At 34.1% G+C, this 21,390-nt stretch overlaps 2 protein-coding genes and 2 long non-coding RNA genes across 4 annotated transcripts in view; 3 read left to right on the top strand and 1 right to left on the bottom strand.

Annotated features, from left to right (window-relative positions):
* The window catches only part of LOC123008006 (lysine-specific histone demethylase 1A), a 96,603-nt gene that overhangs the window by 7,269 nt on the left and 67,944 nt on the right, over positions 1–21,390 (top strand). The gene's annotated exons all lie outside the window — the stretch shown is intronic.
* On the bottom strand, positions 701–1,490 carry LOC123008007 (phenoloxidase-activating factor 2-like). Its single transcript, XM_044403575.1, has 3 exons — positions 1,182–1,490; positions 923–1,127; positions 701–880 (listed from the first exon to the last, which is right to left on the bottom strand). Exons 1-3 carry the CDS (start codon positions 1,385–1,387, stop codon positions 710–712), a joined length of 582 nt encoding a protein of 193 aa, XP_044259510.1. The 5' UTR covers positions 1,388–1,490; the 3' UTR covers positions 701–709.
* Positions 3,778–4,323, top strand: LOC123008009. The gene is made up of 2 exons (XR_006412915.1): positions 3,778–3,880; positions 3,960–4,323. It is a non-coding gene; the product is annotated as an uncharacterized LOC123008009 (long non-coding RNA).
* Positions 6,381–7,503, top strand: LOC123008010. The gene is made up of 3 exons (XR_006412916.1): positions 6,381–6,521; positions 6,587–6,740; positions 6,789–7,503. It is a non-coding gene; the product is annotated as an uncharacterized LOC123008010 (long non-coding RNA).

Below are 21,390 nucleotides of genomic sequence, written 5' to 3'. Positions count from 1 at the left end.
ACAAAGTGGGATGATTTATGTGTCTTTGTTCTAGCAAACGGCCATTTGTGCAATATCGGGAGCAGTGTATACTACTTTCGTTGAACGACAATTGAAACTAAAAAATAACTTATTGTTTCAACTATACTAATTAAGTGGAGATCCAAAACGGAAATAGTAAAGCGACGTCTTTCGACCGTCTCCATCTGGAAAGATGATATTGATAAGAGGTTTCATTAGGACGTATCTCATGTAATTATTATAACTTCGTGTCAAAAAATCATCAAGTTTTGATGACATAATTATAAGACCGTTACAGTGTCAGTTTGAATTCTATTTTTTCTTTTTTGGGAAACTCGATGGTTCCGAAGAAAATCATATTAAATGTTTTTTTTTTACTTAAACACAAATTGTCCATGACTAAATTAGAATGTTGATGTGAACTAGGTAATAATTTTAATGATACTTTAATAAAAGTTTAATGATGACTTGACTATGGTAATAATCGTGCTTCACCAGAATTCTAGCAATTAGTTTACAACATCATAAAACTTGTCCAAAAGATGTGATCTGTGTTCGGTAAGAGCGTAATTTATTTGATGTTATAAATTCATAGCTGTGGTGTAAATTAAAAATCATGGTAGAAAAAGTTTACTTTATTTATTTTAGTTTTTCCTAGTTTTATATTTGAAATATTTATTGTATAAATAGTATTGTTTTCTCTGTTTTATCACGAATTATTGAACTCTGTGATTATACTGTCGATCCACGCCCTATAGAAAGGCACGTTTACGTATACTCCATAGACACTAGGTTGTCCGCAATTTTTCCCCCAAATGACCAATCCGGCAATGTTTCCTTTTCCAGTATTGGGACATACGAGTGGTGCTCCTCCATCGTACTAAATTTTACTATTAGGAAAACAAACTATTATTTGTATTACCGTGCATGCGTCTTTCATTGATTCGCCTCCGGCGCAAATTTCACCTCCTGTCATATCCAGATATGTATCAACTGTTGGCAAAACTGGCAATAATCCTGCCCTGCAAGTGGCAATATCAACTGGTGACAGATTGACTTGTTTCATAGGATTAGTAGGATGGTCTTGGGTACCGTAATTTGTTTCACCCCATCCAGCGACAACACATCTATTTAAAAAAAAATAATAAGAGAAGGTGTGGAATATGTTAATGAGTGTATACGTTTGACCGGTGTAGGATGCGCCAGCCCCGGGAAGACAAGCAGAATTGATATTGTTCTGACTTAGAGAAAATGGAGAAGACACTCTGACGATAGCAATGTCGTTAATAAGGTGTTCAGCGTCGTAGTTTGGATGGATTCTTATAGCGGAAGCTGTACTGCTCTGAACATTAGACGATGTTAAATCGCTGGGAGTGTGAACACCCATACTTATAATGACATTGGCCGGATTATTTCTGAAAAAGTGTAAAAATTTGAATTTTATGTGTGATTTAACTCACCGATCTCCATAGACTTTGTGTGCTGCCGTAAGAACATGGTAATTATCGATTAAAACACCACTGCCAGCATAAACTGGATGAGTGGAATTTCGTAAGAAAGCTTGCCATGGATGAGCACCTGGAGTCGCTTGTCCATCAGCAGTTGAAACTGGTGAAACGAGTCTTTCACCACATCTACTCGATGGTCCTTGAGTGTAACATGGAATTGTTCCACTAGGACAAAGTTCTCCCTAGCTAGAGATGATTAATTTGTAATTTGAAGCAATAATAAGGCACTTACGGGTGTAACAATGCGGGGATCTATTCCAGGACTGGTTGGGGTACCACCGTTGTTGCAGTATCCTGGGGGCACGCAAACGTAGGAGTCCCCTTCTGCTGTTGTTCCTCCTGTTTGAGCTTTGATTGCATCTTAAATATTGGCTTTGTTAGTACTGGTGTTAGATGGATGCTTATGTACTAACTGATGGTTAAACATATGTAAAAGATGATATATTGGTAGGATAACATTTTTCTGTTTGGGTGCAGAGATTGTATGTTACTGTTCGTCATTACTAAGATTTATAAGCGAATACTGTGAATTTCCCACCAGATAAAGGTTCTTGTATGACATTGAAATTTGTATCAAAGTAAATTACCGTACGGGAAGTTTGTAATAAAACTATTTTTGAACCTTGTTTCTGGTCGTTATAAAAATTAAATACCTAATTTGCCATTTTTCGATTGTACTTACCGGAAGTTCGTCCTATTTAAATTCGTTCAGTAGTGAAGGGCGTAGTTTCAAGGGTGGATGAGTCTTTAAAAAAACAATTATCTCTATATTAAACAGTTCAGTTAGTGTAACATATTTAACCATTTGTCGGCTTTTTACATTTTATGATTCATATTTCGTAGTCACTGTAAACTGTTAATCTCTCATTTTGCTTAATATAAAGGAACAACTTCTTAGATCTTTTGACAGGTGAGTTGAGTACATTAACATTTAAATAAGCGGTTTTTATCGCGATAATTCTTTTCACTTGGATATACCGAACTAGTCATTAACGCTTGCAGATTAATTACGGGAAAACTTGTCATACGATTTGATAAGCGCTCTAATAGATAATTACCACAACTGGTTGTTATTTGTTTTATTATAATTAACAAGCTACTATAATGGCTATGTGTAATAAGCCATCAGCCATCAATGAAGAACGCGGCTCAACAAGATAACGCATGAGAGCACTTAGTGTCTAAATTATGGCATTATCGTATTACAGATTCTCCGGTACAAATCAGATATGCACTTTTTTCTTATAGTTTATTTCTAAACTTTAAATTTTCACCTGACATTAATTTGAGTTCTCTTTTTTACAAATTTGAGAACTTCATGGTAAGCTGTTCTAAAAAAATGTAAAGTTCATCAGGGTTTGAGGTACGACTTTGTCGGTTAACAATGTATTTTTTCCGCAGTATAATCTGCTTCGTCAATATGACCGGGCAGCTACACGATTTGGGCGGCCCGTGGAAATATTTACAATCTTGCGATTGCTATAATCAGACTGGCTTGTTTATAAGAGAGAGAGAGAGTGATTAATGGTGAGGAATAGTTTCCTGATTTATTCGCCCGGTTAGCAGACGATTTGGTGCTATCTTTTTCTTATCAGTGATGTATATTTAAATAATTAATTAAAAGAAACCAAATTAATTGTGCGACTAAAAAGCTGTTTCCTATGATCTATGATTCTGTGGTGTTCGGTTTGTATTTATTTAAATTAAATCAACAGGTTTTGGTTCCACCTACCTAATTTTGCGAGACGATCGTTATTACCTCATCTCACAAGAGGCGTATATTTTCTTTTGTCAAACACAAATGCTATGTAAAGGTGATTTAGACAATTTGGTGTATCTTGTTAAATCGAGATACGAGAGTGAAAGTGGGAACATGGCATTTGGATTCATATTGTTTGCATGCTGAACATAACTTCTTTTGAAAGTGTTTACGAGTACATATATACCCAAATAGGTTCGCGACTTGCTATCTATAAATAGGCGCTGTTAATCTAAATTGAAGTCGAAGTTTCTCATTTACAGACTTGTATATCTCGTATTGTTACAATGAAAAACACCTGTTGAGTACGTTGGCTTAATAATATTTCTAGGGATTGTTATTAATATAGCTTTGTTTCGCATGCTGTTGCATAAATTTTTACTACTTGAAACAAATTTTATTACATAAGAAGTAGGGGCTCTGTTTAATTATAATTAGGTACTCTACGTACGTATAAGGATACTTATTAAGAACAATAACTAGGGAAAGTAGGCAATGTTCGTCAAATTTCTTTATCACGTTTTGTTTTTTTATTTTTGGTAATGTCTTGTCATTGATTCTCTTCAAATTTGAAAGAAGTGGTGATCAATTGCGAATCCTTCGTCGTGTTCATGTGAGTGAATATCATTCGATCTTCTTCGACTACAAGCCGTCCAGTTCGTGGATCGTAGATCTGTTTCGTTTGTTTCCAGATGAATAGTGAGATGAACGATTGGTTTTTATATCGGATGCACGGCTACAGTTTTGACATAACCAAGTTCGCTCGGAGCTGATTTCATCGCCGGAATTTTTTTCAAGTCGGCACATTATATCTTGTGTGTGTGTTTCTTCTCGCAAGAGCAGCGAACGCTATTATCCCCAAGTACTACACGGTTCTTCTGGGCTGTGATTATGGCGGTCAGATTGTCTGCTGACCCCGAAGAATGCAGGCCCACTTAACAACGCAAATCACTGCGTTCCGTCATAATTTACAAATGGTTCATATTTCAACATTGTATGAGGGAATTGTCTTCCACTAACAGGAGAATTCAATAATAAATTAATCATTTACACTTAGAAACTCGTTTTATTTACAGTCAAATTAAAAAAAAGTGGTCGTCAATGTGACATTTTGGCATACAATTAATTATTCTTGTATAAATAAACGTACTTAGATTTACAAAAATAAATTACTTGGCATTATGAAGTTTAGTAATTTGTCTTTAAATCAATTTTGTTGTCAAAGTGTAAATTATTTATTATTTATTAATTTGGGAAATTATATTGACAACCACTTTTTTGAATTTGACTGTATTTAGTGTGTTTTATTTAATTCATTAGAAAAAAATTGAGCTCAGTGACATCGATGATCTTTTTATGCATATTTAAACACTAAGGCAAATGGTCAGCACTGCTATAATTTCTACTGTACATATTTCCAAGTATATCTTATCGACTGGTTCTGGTTAATTGCCTCGACCACGTTACGATGCTGTCATAATCTGTTTTTGTGGTAAAGCAAACAGTTGCCTTCAGCATTAGCCGTATAATTATTTTGATTTTTATTACCAAATTGCAAGAATAAAACAATTCTTTGTAATAAGTCATGTGACAGACTTACGTGTGACGATAGCAAAAGTTTTATATAACCACGACAGACTTGTTTAAGATTGATAAGTTATTTCTGAAATGTTATCTATAAATATTTTGCAATACAGTGCTTACATATTGCACTACTTTCAAATGTCAAGCGTGCTGCTGGGGTAAGACCTGTATCTATTTATGAACATGCATTATAGACAAAGGAATAATATTTTGAAGTAATTGTAATCTTTTAAAACCCTATATATTGTTGATTTTAAGGTTATGATACTATCCGATATTTGAGGCGGATTTCATTATCTTTGTTTAGTAAAGCGTTGCGAAATTAATAATTATCATATTGGTTATTGTTCAAATCAGTAGCCGTGTTATGCGCTACCTAGGTATGTTGTATTTGACTTGAAAAAAATATCTAAAAGGCTTGTCATAGGTTTGAATTGTAGTTCTACTGCATTTTATCATTATTTGTCAGTACTAACCTTGATCTGAATTAATCTAATAATAGAACCGCGCCAACAATCAGAGAAAGCTCATAATTAATAATGTCCTTTACTATTGATACTGTTGGAATTGAATTAGCCGTCACTGCATGAATATTGATTCAATGGTTTTACCTATCGCAATGCTTATTTTAATTACGCTACAGCTACGTTATAAAAATGTTGACTTACACAATCATCGTGACTTACTCAAATAACAACACAAATGTTTGATTTTAATTATTCTGAAATTCACATTGTTTCATTGTAAAGCGAATTCAATTAAATTAGTTTTAAAATCTAGAACCAATTACATTTGATCGGAAATTAATCCAACATGATTTAGTTTTTTTCTACACAGTTTATCAACTTGACATTTTACATTTAAACTAGATAATTTATAACTTGATTTATATGGTAATACAGCTTCCGAGTGTTAAAAACTTTGCACATCATTAGAGTTTGTTTAGCAATAATGAATGATAACTTCCACAATTAGGCTAGGGTAACCTTTAACGATTGTTGAATGATTAATTTAATATGTTTACACAATAACTTTTCAAATATGATGCGGTTAAGAGAATAAATTTTTGATTTCCAAAAGTGTTTTATTTCGTCTTGGATAGGATGTTCGTTTTAAGTAGACGTTCCAGCAATTACCTTACTAAATTAACATCATGTATTCGAATCTTGTTGATTTTGTTTCTGGGAATTTTTATAATCTTCACGCACTTTAACAATTTGTAGTTGTCTCTTTGTGGTAATTTATCATTTTCCTGGATCTATTCTTAAGAATTGAGATATCAAATGAGACATTTATTTAACCACATTGGGTTAGTCACATAAATTAAAGACACGCAACTTTTATAAAAAAAATCGTCATAACTTCATCAAGTAATTTGAATTAAGACGGCTGCATTAGAAGCAAGCTTTAGCTATTACAATTTCACAGTAATTGGAATGATCTTGTTCAATTTTATGGTTATTTGGCATTGTTCTCTCCAATTAACTTTCATGCAACATTTATATTTAACTGCAGACACTTTTCAGTTATCGCACTTTAATCATTGTTCAGTAATAATTTTGATTAGTTTTTTGAACAGATTTCGAAGGCTTCAGTTTATAATAATCCATAATAATAATAATCAAGTTTGGCATTTCTACTTGATAATGCAAATATGTTCAACAAAATAGGTAGAATTTTTTCATTTCTATTGGGTATATTTTTATAATTACATTATTAAGTTGTTAATTCGTAGGTACATGCCAGACTTCACGCTTGATGAGTGGCACCCGTAGCTTGTATGACAAGAATGTTTGATAATAGTTATAATAACGCGATCTCTTCCGTCACTCCATTTGTTTGACGTTGAAAAGCTTGAGTTCACCAAAATTTCAACGCTGGCCTCTTGAGTAATTTAGTAAACTAGACTATAGCTATATACGAAATATATGTTCTAGACTGTTGGAGATTTCTACAAGAAGGTAGTATAAGTGACGTGATCTGAGATCAAGTACAGCGTGGGCTCGCGACATCCGCCCGGCAAGATTGCTGATAATCTGGACAGCGACCTCTTAGAGTCAACTCTTCAACTTAATCATCAAAACATTCAACAAATGCGTTTCTGACACTTTCTTATACAACAGACGTTGAGCTTTCGGTCTTTAATAGCATTTCAAAAACGGAATAGATCCCAACCATAGAATTGAGTCTTATTGAGGAAGAGATTGAGTTGCGTTATTAATTTCTTTGATTTGTATCTTGGTTCTTAACTTGCTCAATATTTTTTAATATTTCACAACTCTCACACTAATCATTTTTACATATGCTTTCACATTTCGAATAGTGTTTTTGGTGTACATTCAAACACACTCAATGCACTTTCAAAAAATTAAAAATATACTAGAACAAAGCGTTAACGAGTGTTTCCATTTGGTGTTGTGTAATTTTTGTGAAGGGGTTTGCGCAGTCGTTCCCCTTTATGGATACTCTTGATGTTGGTTTAGCGAATTCGAATAGAAGCGCGATTTGTTTACGACGCCGTTCTTGTGGCTATTTATTTGCTCGGCCTGAAATTAGTGGCACTTTGTTGTCAGTCCGGTGTCGTAAGATGTGCAAGTTATTCCAGTGGAATTCACTTTACAGAGGCGGTTATTCGCTGTGCAGATTTAAATTTGCTTAATAGCTCTAGTTTATAATCGCTCGGCTCCAACTTTGTGCGACTTCTTTATTCATCGTTTACAGAGAAATAATTGAAGTTTGTCCAATAATAACTTTTAATCTGATAATGAAAGTCTCTTCTAATATTTCTACGTGAAATACTAGACATTTACGACCTTTTGTTTTTGGTTTGCATGCAATTAAAAAGGCAAACTTTTGAAAGAGGTAATTTGTTTTAATGGAGCATTGAGACGTTACTTTTCTCCATTTGTAGCAACAGAAAATGAAGGGAACTAAATGTCTTTCTGATTGTTAACAATATAATTAAATTGATGTAGTCTAATGGTTTTCAATGTTATGCCCTGAGTTCGATAAATTTATAATTCTGACAGAATTCTGAGAAATTAATAAAAAGAGTTGAAGTCGTCGATTGAGTCTTTTGCGTTCTTTAATAGCAATCAAGCAAGACGTCTTTACTTATGAACATTATTGAACACAGATTTGGTTTCATTTTGGCTAAACTTAGATCTTTATTTACTTATTATCATAATTGTGAAATGATTAATTATAATGTTTGGACACTTTTTGTTACTAATTCGTTCATAGAAGTATTCTTTTACGAATAAATTATACAACTTATGGGAGGTGAAGGGTCAGCGACATCAAATTTTATGTTTAAGTTTATTACCTTCGGTACTTTTTATTTTTACTTTTCATTTTATCATAAATGAGTAAAACATAGAGTTGAGAATAATAATTGCTAACGATTTGTTAAGTTTTGGTAGTAATGAAACGATTATATTATATTATTCAATTGATGGATTTATGAACTATGAGCAGCAATGCAAACTAAATTTGTGTGCGAGTTTATGTGTAAAGAGAAATTTTTCAAAAGTGTGATAAATAATTTCCCTCATTCACCTGCTATTTAGTGTTACCAATTTGAGTAACAAGCAAAAGAGATGTATAACAATGGAGTGCGGTCCTGAATCTGTTTCATCGGTTGCTCACGTCTCTTACGACTTCTTAAACAATATAATCTTCTTGTCTGTCGTTCAGAACTGCCGAAAGCGTCTGGAGCCTATGTTTATGTATTTGTATGTTTGAGTGTATGATAATTTCGAGTGTCTGGGTTATATTTATGCATTGTTCCGCGGCGTACGTGCCTATTTTTATTTATTTGTCGAATTTACAACATCTGTTACATGACCAAATCGGCGTAATAATTTTCAGCGCTCGACAGGTTTTCTTCTCAATTATTGACCTCCGAGACGATTCTTATTCTTGATCTTGGCACAAAAACATTTGCGCATTTTCAAACAAGATTTTTTTTCTTGATAAAGTTTGAATTATTCACATTTTTTCAACATTTCATTAATAAGTGGGTTTTGTGTGGAAGATGTAAAGTGGGATAAAATACTATTCTGTTAGTGCTGTACATTATTGCATTAATTAGGCGTTTTTCACTGCCGGGTATAGACTTTAATAGACATAATCTGAATACTTTCATCTGCGATGCGAAACGGTTCATTATCATCGGGTCTATAGCATTCATTAATTTAATTACGATCACAGAATTATTTAACAAAATTCGTGTTAGTCTTGTTGTATTATGTAGTACCACATACCTACTTAATTAAAGTGCAGTAAACTCTACATCAGAGTTGGAATTTACATTACATAAAGTAAAATACCAAAAACACAGCAGTCTTTGTCTAAAATAAATGTACGGTCTATATTTCAGCTTTACTGACCCATATTTGAGCGAATTATACTCGTAACTGTTTATTTCACCTGGTTATAGTTTATAGTTGAACATCAAGTACACTGCAACAACATGTTTTGTGCATGCTTAGAAATTGCATGACCTCGGTATCACTCGAATTCCAACATCACGCATAAATCAATCCGTCGTCATTTATCATATCATGGTAGACCCCTGTTGGGGCGTTAGTCTGCATATAAAAATCTTTTGATTCATAGAAGTTTAGAATTATTTCCGGCATATTGTCCTTTGACCCGGAAAGTCTTGCAACAGAGCGCTCTGATCTTTTCATTTTTCCTTTTTTTACGTTCCATTTTAAGCTCGCCTTGAATGTTGTTTAGTAAAATAAAACAAATTTTTTATTGAGCGTTTAATTCGACCATTGTTCTGGAAATTTTTCTAGTTATTTGTTATTCATGTGTTAAATTGTTAGCGTTTTCAACGGTCACAAGCCAAGATAAACTTCTTTCGCGTGCATAATGTCTGCATTGTATGGAGCCTCTAATATCTCTGGAAGGAATTTTAGTTAAAGTGGGGTGGATGGACAATTACTGCTATTTGCGACCTACATGTTTAAGTAGATGTCTATAGAATGATACTAAGAGTCCGTTGTTTCATTGCCATTTGCGGGTCACCTGGGCCATATATTGTTACACAAACATTAAAATGTATCATTTTACAATCAAAACTGAGTCCTCGCCTGTGTGAATACGTAATCTAGGCATTGATTATACGCACGACTGAACGCGCTTTTCTTTTATATTTCTCTCTTTTTCCTTCTCTTTGATCCGTTTCATATAAACGACTTCTTAGATTAATACCTTCTTACATAGGTCGAAGGGGACTCCAACAGGTGCCGACAAAATACCGCCATTTAATCTACCCTTGTATCGTTATTGTCATTTGTACCGATGTATTGATTCTTTACTTTGCTCTAGAGAAAGCAACAATTGTGGGTACCACAAAAATCGCTGATTTTGGGGTGGTTTTTAGTTTTAGAGAAAGTCTTCTAAGACTGACCTTTACGGAATGTCATCAGCTTCTTATATAAATGCCATTCTCGTGTTCGTGATGGTTTCAATATAAACGAGAATGTGAGAGGTAAATAGATTTAACTTTGAGAAAGGCTTTAAATTTGGAAATTTGCTATAAAAGAAAAAAAAAACTGTAATTCCGTCAGTAATTTTCTGATGATTTTCACTTTTTTACCTTTCTTGATCTTCGTATAGTAACAAGATAAAAACCCGACAGCTTGTAATATCAAATGATTGTGCGATGTTCACATGTAACTAGTAATATAGAAATTGCAACAATGATTCTTTCTGACACGACTTGTATTATCTACAAACAAATGATTTATATGTCGTAATGTTTTAATTTTAGTGTAGAAATCAACAATATTCTGGCTGATGATCAATCACTAATTAATGTTTCACCTATGGCAAAAGTGTTGTTTGAATTTACAGCCTATTAAACAAAATGGAAATAATTTGGTTTGACGTTTGTATGTCTTTTGTGCACAGTGAACGTTGCTTTTGCGACAGGTTTGATCCATTACAAAGATTAGAAGCAAATATCACGATGCTAGGAACACTTTCTCTCTTCAGACAATCGGAGATCGTGTTCTAACGTGTACACCATTTGTCGAAAAGTGCATTCTAGCTAGTTGTCCACAGCTGGTGAACGTCAACTGAAACGGTTATAAATTATAACACGAAAGGTCGTTTTCCCGAAGTAATTTATATTGCGTTCTGCACTGTTATTACCGTAAACACTTAATGATCGATAGCAGTTCTCATAAGTTTCGATTAAATGTAGACGTAGGTATTAGTTTTCATGTTGTATATTGCAGCCTCAGAGGTAACTGTTTTTTTTTTCTGTTCTATCAGGTTTAAAACAGTAAGATCTGCAGCGAACTCTAATCTATGACTTTAACAAAAACTTATTGTTTAGAAAATCTGTGTTTAGATATATTATATTTTGGTCTAAGCTTTAAATATAAAATTCTTTAGTGTTTTTGTGAATTTAACCTTATAGCAGTTAGTATACGGATGTGTTGAGAGCACTGGGCGGGCGAGCTCGTGATCGCTCACGTATAATTATCAGAGAAACTTAAAACAAACAAGTGCCTGGTTGACTTGCTGACCCTCCTCAGAGCCACCAAATATCGGTCCAATGAAGTAACGACGTAGGGGTCAATCGGGTTTGCAACCAATAATTTGAGACGATTTCGTGATTTTGTAAACGATGGTTGACGGTCTGATCGGGGTTGGTCTAATTTATGTTAAACATACAGTGAGTTTTTTTTATTATTGAACATGTAATGTATGTTATGTTCAATTAAAAAAAAATCATGTCAATCCATTGCGGGGTGCCTGCAACGTGTATAGTTTGTTAATTTGACTCTTGAGGCTGAGAGGTTGCCCAGAGATGATACCGAAAGTACCACCACTCATACAGTAGTATACAGCATAACTGCTAGTAAGATTGCTACAGAATGAATAGAAGTTCGTGTGCCGCTCGACAGCCCATTACAAAGCATAGCATAAAGGGTGTGTTAAGCAGCTGTAAACAAAAATCCAGCTTATTATAAGAGCTTCTAAGTACAAACACAACATAATTCTAACACTCTTTAAACTTGCAGTTCTCTCAACTTCTGTATTAGTGGTGGTACTTTCGGGTACCACTCTTGGGCAACCCCTCAGCCTCAGAAGTCAATTTAACGGACTATAGGTGCCTGGTTGTATTTTAAAAGAAATGAGAAAATAACTATATTTAAATGAAAACGAATACAAACGATACAAAGTGGTTATAAATGATTTTCATCTAGCCAGCTGTGAATTTTCCATGTAAAATAAAAAATGCCGTAGGGGTACCTAACTCAAAATTAAAAAATCGCCGTTTACTAAGCGTTCACTTCGAAAATAGACTTCAATTATAAACTTGTTTTCTTCCAAAGTATACATTATTATCAATTATTATTGGAAATTAGTTGAAACAATAGATGTTTAATTAACAAAAAGTTATTATTAATTAATAAGTGACACTAATGACAGGACTAGAGCTTTCAATAAAAGTAGAGCGGCACAAATAAAGTTACATGTAAAAAAAATCCAAAGCTGGCTAGATGAAAATCATTTATAACCACTCTGTAAAAACATCACAGGCAGGTAGAGCGTATCTTGTTTAACAGTACCTACGAAATAAAATTATGGCAATCTTTTTTTAGAAAACAAGGACAAGAAAATTATCAATCGTCACAAAATTTTGCTTTGTCTCATATTTTTTAATATTTTTTTGAAAACGCTGTGTTATGAAAAAGAGTAAGGAACAAGGTTGTAGAGAATTCAATTTTTTTCGAAAAAGTCTGCAACATCATAATCTTTTTTTTTCAACTGTTTAGTTCTTAGACACGCTAAAACTTTATTCGTTACTCTAAAAGTATTTTATGATCTACCTGCCTATATATTTTTTTATTGCCTTTTCATCTTTTCTATTTAAATAAGGCATTTTTTTTATGTCGTTAAATTGGTTACTATGGTGGCGAAACTTTTTTAAATAATAAAAGGTATGAATTCGTGTTTGCTGAGCTTTAACAAAAAAAAAGTTGATTGTAACACGTACCTAAAACGTTTTTGTGGACCCAACTGCTATTCCAGACTTGGTTTCACCTCGTTCGGAAACAGCAACGATTCGTCCGTAAAAACTGTGTTTTAGGTACTTGTAACAAAAATAACTATTTTGTTACAAGCACCCAAAACACTGTTTCCGGACGAGGTGAAACCGAGTCTGGAATAGCAGATGAGTCCGCAAAAACGTTTTAGGTACGTGTTACAAACAACATTTTTTTGTTAAAGTTTCCAAAACACGAATTCCCACCCCCTACTAATTAAAAAAAATTTGCCACCAAAGTAACCAATTTTATTTTTTAGTCCGGAAAAACTGTTTTTGGGGACGGAGTACCTAAAATAACCGTTTTGCGTACTGTTTTACTGAGTCCGGAAAAGACTCATTTTAGGTACTCAAATGAGTCCCTAAAACAGTTCTTTTCGGGAGCGTATACAAGAAATAACTATTTTCAAAAAAAAAATTTTTTGTAGAGTAAAGTGCCTTTTGTGTGGTAAATACCATAAAAAGTTAGTAAAAAAAGTTGTTTTGAATCAACATTTAGGCCCGTATACCAAATTTTATAATCATCGGCCAACTATGGTTTTTCATTTATTTATGTTTATTTCACAAATCAAAGAATTTTATTTTCAACAGTTCTTTTATTACGAATAAAAAAATACAATTAGATTATTAGTACTAAATAACTTTTTGACATATCGGTTAATAAAAAGCAATTATGTATCTTGAAAAAAAAAGAAAAATCACGGTTGGCGTTGATTTTAAACAACCTTTCTTCATAACTTTTTGTCGTATTTGTCGCACAAAGACACTTTACAGAAAAATAGGTTTTGTAAAAATTTTCAAGGCATACTTGATTTTTCAAACTAAAATTATGTTAGAAATTAGCTTTTAACCAAGCAAGGCCGAACCCTAAAAAGTAAAAATTTTAATCGAGATTTTTTTATCTTTTACAAGAGTCGTTTCACCTACTCGAGTACGCACTGTATGTTATTTTATTACGGTGAACTTTTATAAATTCAATTTACAAATTATGTTAAATAAAACTTGTGCAATGTGCAAATATGGATATATGTATGAACATACATCGGGTCGTGATGTAGCAACTGCAAATATAGAAATTCATATCCCGCAATATTCTGCACGCGAGGAGCAGATAAGCAGTGGATGTGCTTTTGCCCTAACTATATGTTAGTGGGAACCGAGCAAGCTTGTATTGCAGTGGTTATAATGTCTGATTATAAAGTTCATACATCAGATAGGACCTGCTTTATTTCAGAGCTTACAAAGGTATTGACAAAGGTCGGGTTACGTTAGAACTCGTTAATGATAATAATCTGAATATTTCAAATATTTTTTTTTAAATTTGGGGTATGGATTTTTTTTTCTGATTGGATCGTGGCTTGGGGCTTATTTCAAATGTCGTTTTCATCTATTGACAAAGGTCTAGATAGAAAAATATCAAAGAAAAATGCTGAATATAATGGTTTCGTGGCGTTCCCGGTCTCTGATTGCAGTAGACCAGATGGTCTGTCCTGGGATGCATTGCGGACATAATCCGGAAAAGTCGCGTTTCTGCAGGTCCGCTGGTTGTAGCTCTGTGTGAGAACCTGCTCGGCACAATGTGCATGAGGATCGTGCTTCAGCAGATATACTGGTCAATGCCGGTGGTAAGCGCTCACTCGTTACAAGCTAATAGTGTAAAAAAAGCTCACTACATTGTTATGTTATGGGGAATCCGGAGCCGATACTTTTCCCGATAGGCTCTTCCTTGATCTACGGTCGCGACTGGTGCTGATAACGCCAGGTCCAGAAATGTCAGAGTCTTCTTATAGGCCACAAGCTGCAATGTTAGTCGTGATCTGAGAGCTTTGTGCAAAAAGGTTTTGAAATTGGTATTAAGATTGGTTTTTATTATTTTTCGTTTGTTTCAGGTAAGCCGCAAAAGACATCTTTGGAATGACAGTGTAAGTACGTTTTGTCCTCTTGCGTGTTACAAAATTATAGTGTGTGAAAAGTATGTTGGTTAGAACAGATGACTATAATAATCTTCAGACGCGTTTGTCATAACTTAGAAATGTAGAAAAACGTGACCACCACGAGACTGCACAATTTATAAATATTTTGCTTCTTCCAATCAATGAATTCGATTTGACTAAAGCGTATGTTGTAAATTCGTAGGATTTATACTATTGTCATCCATTAATTCCACAGTCGAAGGCATTTAACGGAATATTCCATGCGGAATGATGGTGAAAACAATAGTAAGCGAGTACTAGAAACTCATATCGCTAGCCAATATTATAATTGCAAAAAACAGGCACAATCTGGAATATTGTAAACTCGAGCAACCATATTTACATAAGCCACGCTACACTATGACGCTGATAGTATTGTATAGAAATCAGAATAAATCCTAACCACGAACCTTACCATTTGAATTTTTGCAACCTGGAGTTGTTCTAATGTTCCAGGAACTTCGTAAATGGGTATAACTTGTTTCATAAATTGATTAATGCATCAGTCCTGCCTCTCGGCAGCTGATCAGGGCGATCGACGATTCCAGCATTTCCGATGAATAGCTTGGTAATTGTATTGTACGTACATGTTAATTTGACCTTAGTTCGTTAAGATGCTGACGGTGCGTAATTTGTTGGTCATCGTTCGACATCACGCAACGTACACATTGATCCGTTTTATCGTGCACCAGGAGTTGCCAGGTGCTCTCTGAATACGAAGAAATGTAACCAACAACATTATCACCGTCATGCATTTGCAATCAGAAATTTATTGTTGAGATGATTCCTGGAAGATAGAGTTTGAGTTTGCTTGCGAATAATAGTGCACTTCTTGCATTCTTCGAAGAGAAGTGGAATTTTGCTCAAACTTCAAATTATAGAAAACCACCGTCTGTGTCCGGGGCTTTACCGTAAAATCCTAATTTTCTGAGTGGTGTTTTGAGGGTTATATATTTTTTTCAGTATTTATATTTTTATACTTACTGAATATGAAGCGTTTATTTAATTACAATAAGTGGTTTTGTATTTACATTTAAGATATTTATAGCCCGCATAGTGTTTAATTAATACCACATTTAATGTGATTGTTGGTGGAGACAGTGCTTTAATTGTTGTAGGATAAATCTTGATAAATAACTAATAACTTTTCTGTTATTGAGAGATTACTACTTTCTTACCTTATTGTTTAATTGCGAGTTATTCATGCTTTTCAGGACATGTCTATCGCAATGGCATTTGATATCGTGATGATCTCGTTATGCCTTGTAACTATCAAACTGTTTTTAAGAGCGACTTGAGTTATTTATTTTGACACTAATTTTCTTAACGCAGTTTTCATCAGCTTTGTGTTTCTGATTAAATTTTATAACACATAATTTGGTGTTATAACATCCGCAGGCATACATATTTAATTAACATTGTCAACTTCCGTTTGCACCAAAATTTTTAATTTTAACTTTTTTTTTTCAAATTCGTTTAAGTAGTAAGTATTTGAATAGAATCATTTTTTAAAATTTATTATGTGCTGGACCATAACAACAAGGAAACGGTTTATTTAAGGTAGTATTTTAAAATTCATTAAGAAAATTCATAATTACTGGTGTGAATTAATAGTGTTTCAAAAAATGAAATATTAAATTTCAGTGAATTTAAATTACAAATTGTTCAAATGCCCACGAAAATAATAGTTTATTTGTAACTAAAGCATAATTAATATAAATTAGACACTTTTAAAAATGTTAAATTATGTGATAATTTTATTCTCACGAATTTATTAAAATCGTTGAAACACGTAAACATGCCTTATGCAAAAAATTTTGATATTTACAGAAAAACAAATATTTGATGTTGGAATTGTAGTGGCATTTATTCGCATCAAGAGTTTGCTAGGTTATTCTGCACCCTATCTTGGAACACTTATGTTAGTTTTTGTTATCAGTACTCAAATATTCATGATTGATATTATTCAGTGCACATTTCTCCTTTTACGGAACATCTGTGAAAAAGATTAATTAATACGGAAGTTATTTTACCTTTGCATTAGAGATGCAACCAAATCGTTTTATTATGCATGTTTTAATTGCACTCGTCTCGCCCCAGGAAATTGGTTTCGGGCACAGTTTTTTTTCTGGTTACAACATCGAAAGGAATAATTGCTGCATTGTTTATCATGAGGATCGTACCAGATTTCCGTGGTACATTTATCATTTACATTAATAATGGTATTCATTGTTCTAATTATTACGCTTCATGAAGTAAGAGAGACTGTGTTAATTAGTCATTGCAGACATGATTTACTCGCAAAACAAAAACTTTATTGATGAGGATTTCGTATGTAGGAAAACTATATTGTATGCATGCATTTTCAGAATATCTGTCTTGTATGTATACATAACTAAAAAAGATTAAAGAGTAATTTAAAATGTAATTAAATTGTTGTAACGACTCTTTAGAGCTTTCGTACTTTTTTATAGTGATTCATTTGTGCGAATTCTATAGTCAGAAAGATTAAACGATGCTATCATTTATTCAACATATTAACACATAATTGTGATCCCGCCGTTTAAAGGTGGGTAGATAAGGTCTGATTTATTGCTTTCATTGAAATGTGTTGTTATTCAGACCAATAACACCACTCACGAGTGCATTTAGCAGCAATGAGGCTCTCACCGTTTTAGTTATAACGTCAGTTTGCTTTTATTATTACGTTATTACAGCAATTGTGATATCATACAGTTTGTGTGGTATGTTTTTTGCCTGTTTCTTCTAGGATTAATCATTTCTAATGTTAGTAAGATTGTTAGAATCTGACTTCTTTAGATTAGCTTTTTTTTTCTCAACTGTTTCTTTTTAGTCAGTTTAAGTTTTTAAAGCCAAACAGCTAATTAGAATGAGGCACGCAGGTTGCCATAAAGTGGCTCATGTTCTTATCTTGGATCTATACGAGTCAGGCCAACTTAAAATTTTATGTTATATTGAAAAATGTCAATTGTTTTTAGCATTCCTGAAAACGATATTTATGGTCGATTCGAGGGCGAGAAAGAATTGTAGCATCGAAATTCCTTCTTGGCTACTAAGGTGGAAAAGAAACATTGACTGGGGAATGCAACGAAAGCACCGGTCTGAAGCATAGCAGGACGGATAGTACAGCGCTTTCATGCGACCGCGTTCAAAAGTAAAAACTTGTAAAACGAAATGGACAAGGAGAAGAATGATCGTGGTGCTCTCTGCACGGCTGCTGCTGCTTCTCGGTGCTGAGTTTAAGTCGGCGCACGAACAACTTTTTCCCCACATATTTGAAACCGGGTCTTTATAAAGTCGACTTGGGCTTGCTTAACGACTATTGAAAAAAAGTTTGGCCAAACTAACTGTTTCTTTGTTATATCGCTGCTTACATAATCGGTAGATGCGTTTGGCTTACTCCAAACGGTCGATCGCGCACGATTTAAATGTCATCAATATGTGTTGTTTCACTCTCGCTGAAAAGAAACGGCAGGAAAAAACGGTAAATAATATGTTGCTTTTGCCTTCTCCAAAGAGGCGATTCATTCTTTATTAACTATATTGGGTGCTATCTCGTGCGAAGGCTCTTCACCTTAAATTGCAATAGATTTATAATCACTGCAATGGCCGCCTCCTAATTAACTCGGTGTTTTAAAGATAGGTTGCTCAAAAATTTTAATTCAAATTAACTTCAACAACTACTCAACATTTTTTACAAGGCAGATTGACCAATATAAAAAAAAAACATCTGCCATTCTATTTTGCACGTCTTTGCTAAACTGGTTTCTTTATTTTCTTTAAACGAAATCTTTTCAGAGATTTCAAAAATTTTATTATATCGAAATTATATCAACAAATGGTTTGTCTTGAATATTTCAAATTTTTTATGAGACACCTAGGTACAACTTTTAGGCAACCAAGGATTATGGCATTTACAAAATCGGATTAAGATGAAGTTTTGCGTATTTGTTTATTTGAAGATGCTAATCGCAAGCTCCCAGTTCGATCCCACTATTGGACTGTTTATTTCATTACAAGATCTCTTGTTTAGATAGGTTTTTAATTGTCGTCGCATCTGTGGTGTTGAGAATAAAACAACCGGCGATTTGCATCTAGCACGCGTGAGATTTGCAACACTTTAGCTCGTTTGCAGTAAGCCGATACTAAGGGTTCTATAATTCACTCCTTGCTCCATTTTTTTTATTGTCATTCTATAAGTCTATACATATATGTTTTCAGCTGAAAAAGTCTCTTCAAAAGTGCAGATTCATGACCGGTCGCTTGCTTTGCATGTTCGTTCACAATGTTCTCTCGATTGAAATTCTTCTCGTTTTTAACGCTCGGCCGTAATGGGATTTCGATCGAGATGGGTGTTCTGTGTCGTCTGTCCCGGCTTAGTTTGTCAGCTTAGCTCACAAGTATGCAAACTCGCCGAGAAACGAATTCGCCGAGAGATTTATTAACCTGATTTGCTCGTCGTTCACCAACTTCTTCGGTGCAAATCCTTTTACCACAGCGGCATTGTTGTTTGGGCTTCACTGCACCTAAATGTTAATAATGTTCGGATTAAAATTCGTAAGTCATCTGTGATGATTTTTAAGTTGTTTTTGTATGTCTTATAGGCGTGAATGTTAAATGGGTACCGAAATTGTTGCAAAGCTCAATTTCGAACGCTCAAAAGTCGTGCCAACCAACTGCCGCGTGATGTCGATGGGTGAATGGAGCGTATCGGATGGTCAGAGCGAGCTTTAATTGTTAGCTGTCGTGGTTGACGGGTGCATTGTTACTCTATCATAGGGATGGATGCCACAGGTGAAGGAAGAAACAGAATGAACCTTAAAAATGTATTGCACTATCGCAATATGTTTATGTCGTTTAGGAAATTTATGAAATTCGCATTCGTAAGCTGTTTATTTTATACGATAACAATCTGCAGGCACACACAATATTGGTAGTATGTGCTTAATTTGTCAATGCTTTGCTTGAGTGTTCCATTGCACGTCAATTGTTTGCAATTCCTTTTTCAGTAAGCTTTCATGTCATTGGATCATAGAAGGCTAGGTAGTTTATTCATGCATGTTCAGAGTCAGAGTGCTTTTTTGCACAAAGCTTACTAACGACTTACTTGTTCGGCAACAACGTCGCTAATATGTACCTTCTGATTGCATCTGAACGGCCAAGTCGGTGAAATCGTTCATTTATATCTTGTACATACTCGGTTTTAATGACCGCTCAGTAAAAGGCAAAATATTCCGTTATTAAGCTCGCTTATAGACAACATAGTAACGCTGTTTAATTGAGAAGGACGAAAAAGTCGCATACAATAATTTGAACTTTTAACGATCATGGTTTACAGGTGTTGAATAGCGATGGTAATATCTGTAGATAACACAAGACAGGTAACGCATTGGTCCATAATCCACGCATTTTATGTTGAAAATCCGACAAGCTGTCGGTTTATGACTGTCTTGTCATTTACGGCGGTGAGGTTTATTTACGATAGGTCTGCAATCATAAACGCTGCGATGCATATGTAAGAATACAGAATCAAAAATTTTTTGACGCACCAGGGGATACGGTAATTATTGGCCTGCTTCTCGAAAATGTTTGGTATTAAGACGTGAATGACTTTGAGTCACCTGTCACCGGTGTGAAACTGGTGAGAAAGCCATCTCAAAGGTGTGATGTCGTTTTAGACACAATGTTGTTTACTAGTATTTAGGAATTATGAAATACAGTTAGTCGGTGCCTTGTAAGGTTTACTCGCCAACATTTGTATATAGTTGTATTAAAGTAACTATGCAGAATGATGAACGCTACGTTTCCTGTTTAGATAATCTACACAAAAACTTAAACGATGTTGAAAACGTTTGCTCTTCGCTATAGATGATTTTTTTGCCATCCGGTTAGATATTCCTTTTTGAATTGTTTCTGCTTGGTATTTGCTTCGAGGAGTCATTATTTTTCCTCTTTTGATGTCGATCAGTATACTACAATTAACCTACCTTCTGGCAGTACACACTATTGTTACTGATTTTTTAAGGATGATACCAAATATGCGAAAATCAATGACTTGATTAAAATAGAACAAAACAATATTTTCAACGAATTTAAGTACCGTTGTTTTAGTACACAAACCAAATCCGCTTCCTCTTCCTGCTTTAGGTGAGATTAGCGATGTTTGCATAAGCTCTAATTTTAAAGCGTTACTTATATCCGGTGTGTCTCGTATATTAAGGTGGTAATATCGCAAATATGACATTCTCAAGTATGTTGTTTTTGAGCAAATAGTCAAAATAAGCAAAACTTACTGAAATTATATAGGGTGCTCCAGAACTCGCGCCCCAAAGAAAAATGCTATATAGAGTAAGTAACCAGGAACATGGAAAAAATGTTTATGTCTAATGATACTGATGATCTTGTATATGTTTTTTTTTACAATCAACTTTATTTAATAACAGCTTGTTATTAACTACCCGGCTTTTTTTA

The sequence above is a fragment of the Tribolium madens genome, unplaced genomic scaffold (genome assembly GCF_015345945.1).
Source record: "Tribolium madens isolate multiple individuals breed KSU strain unplaced genomic scaffold, Tmad_KSU_1.1 Scaffold_3;HRSCAF=73;Tcas5.2_LG2, whole genome shotgun sequence".
In the NCBI taxonomy this organism is placed as follows: domain Eukaryota; kingdom Metazoa; phylum Arthropoda; class Insecta; order Coleoptera; family Tenebrionidae; genus Tribolium; species Tribolium madens.
The sequence above is the reverse complement of the archived record's forward strand: the minus strand, read 5'-3'. Positions and strand labels throughout refer to the sequence as shown.

Bases quoted from the DNA above. Each gene is read 5' to 3' on its own strand.
- LOC123008007 (XM_044403575.1), bottom strand. From the start codon at position 1,387: ATGGGTGTTCACACTCCCAGCGATTTAACATCGTCTAATGTTCAGAGC. The intron at 1,128-1,181 runs GTATACACTCAT...TTTTTTAAATAG, and splicing joins GCATCCTACACCGGTCAAAC to ATGTGTTGTCGCTGGATGGG. The intron at 881-922 runs GTAATACAAATA...AGTAAAATTTAG, and splicing joins CAATGAAAGACGCATGCACG to TACGATGGAGGAGCACCACT.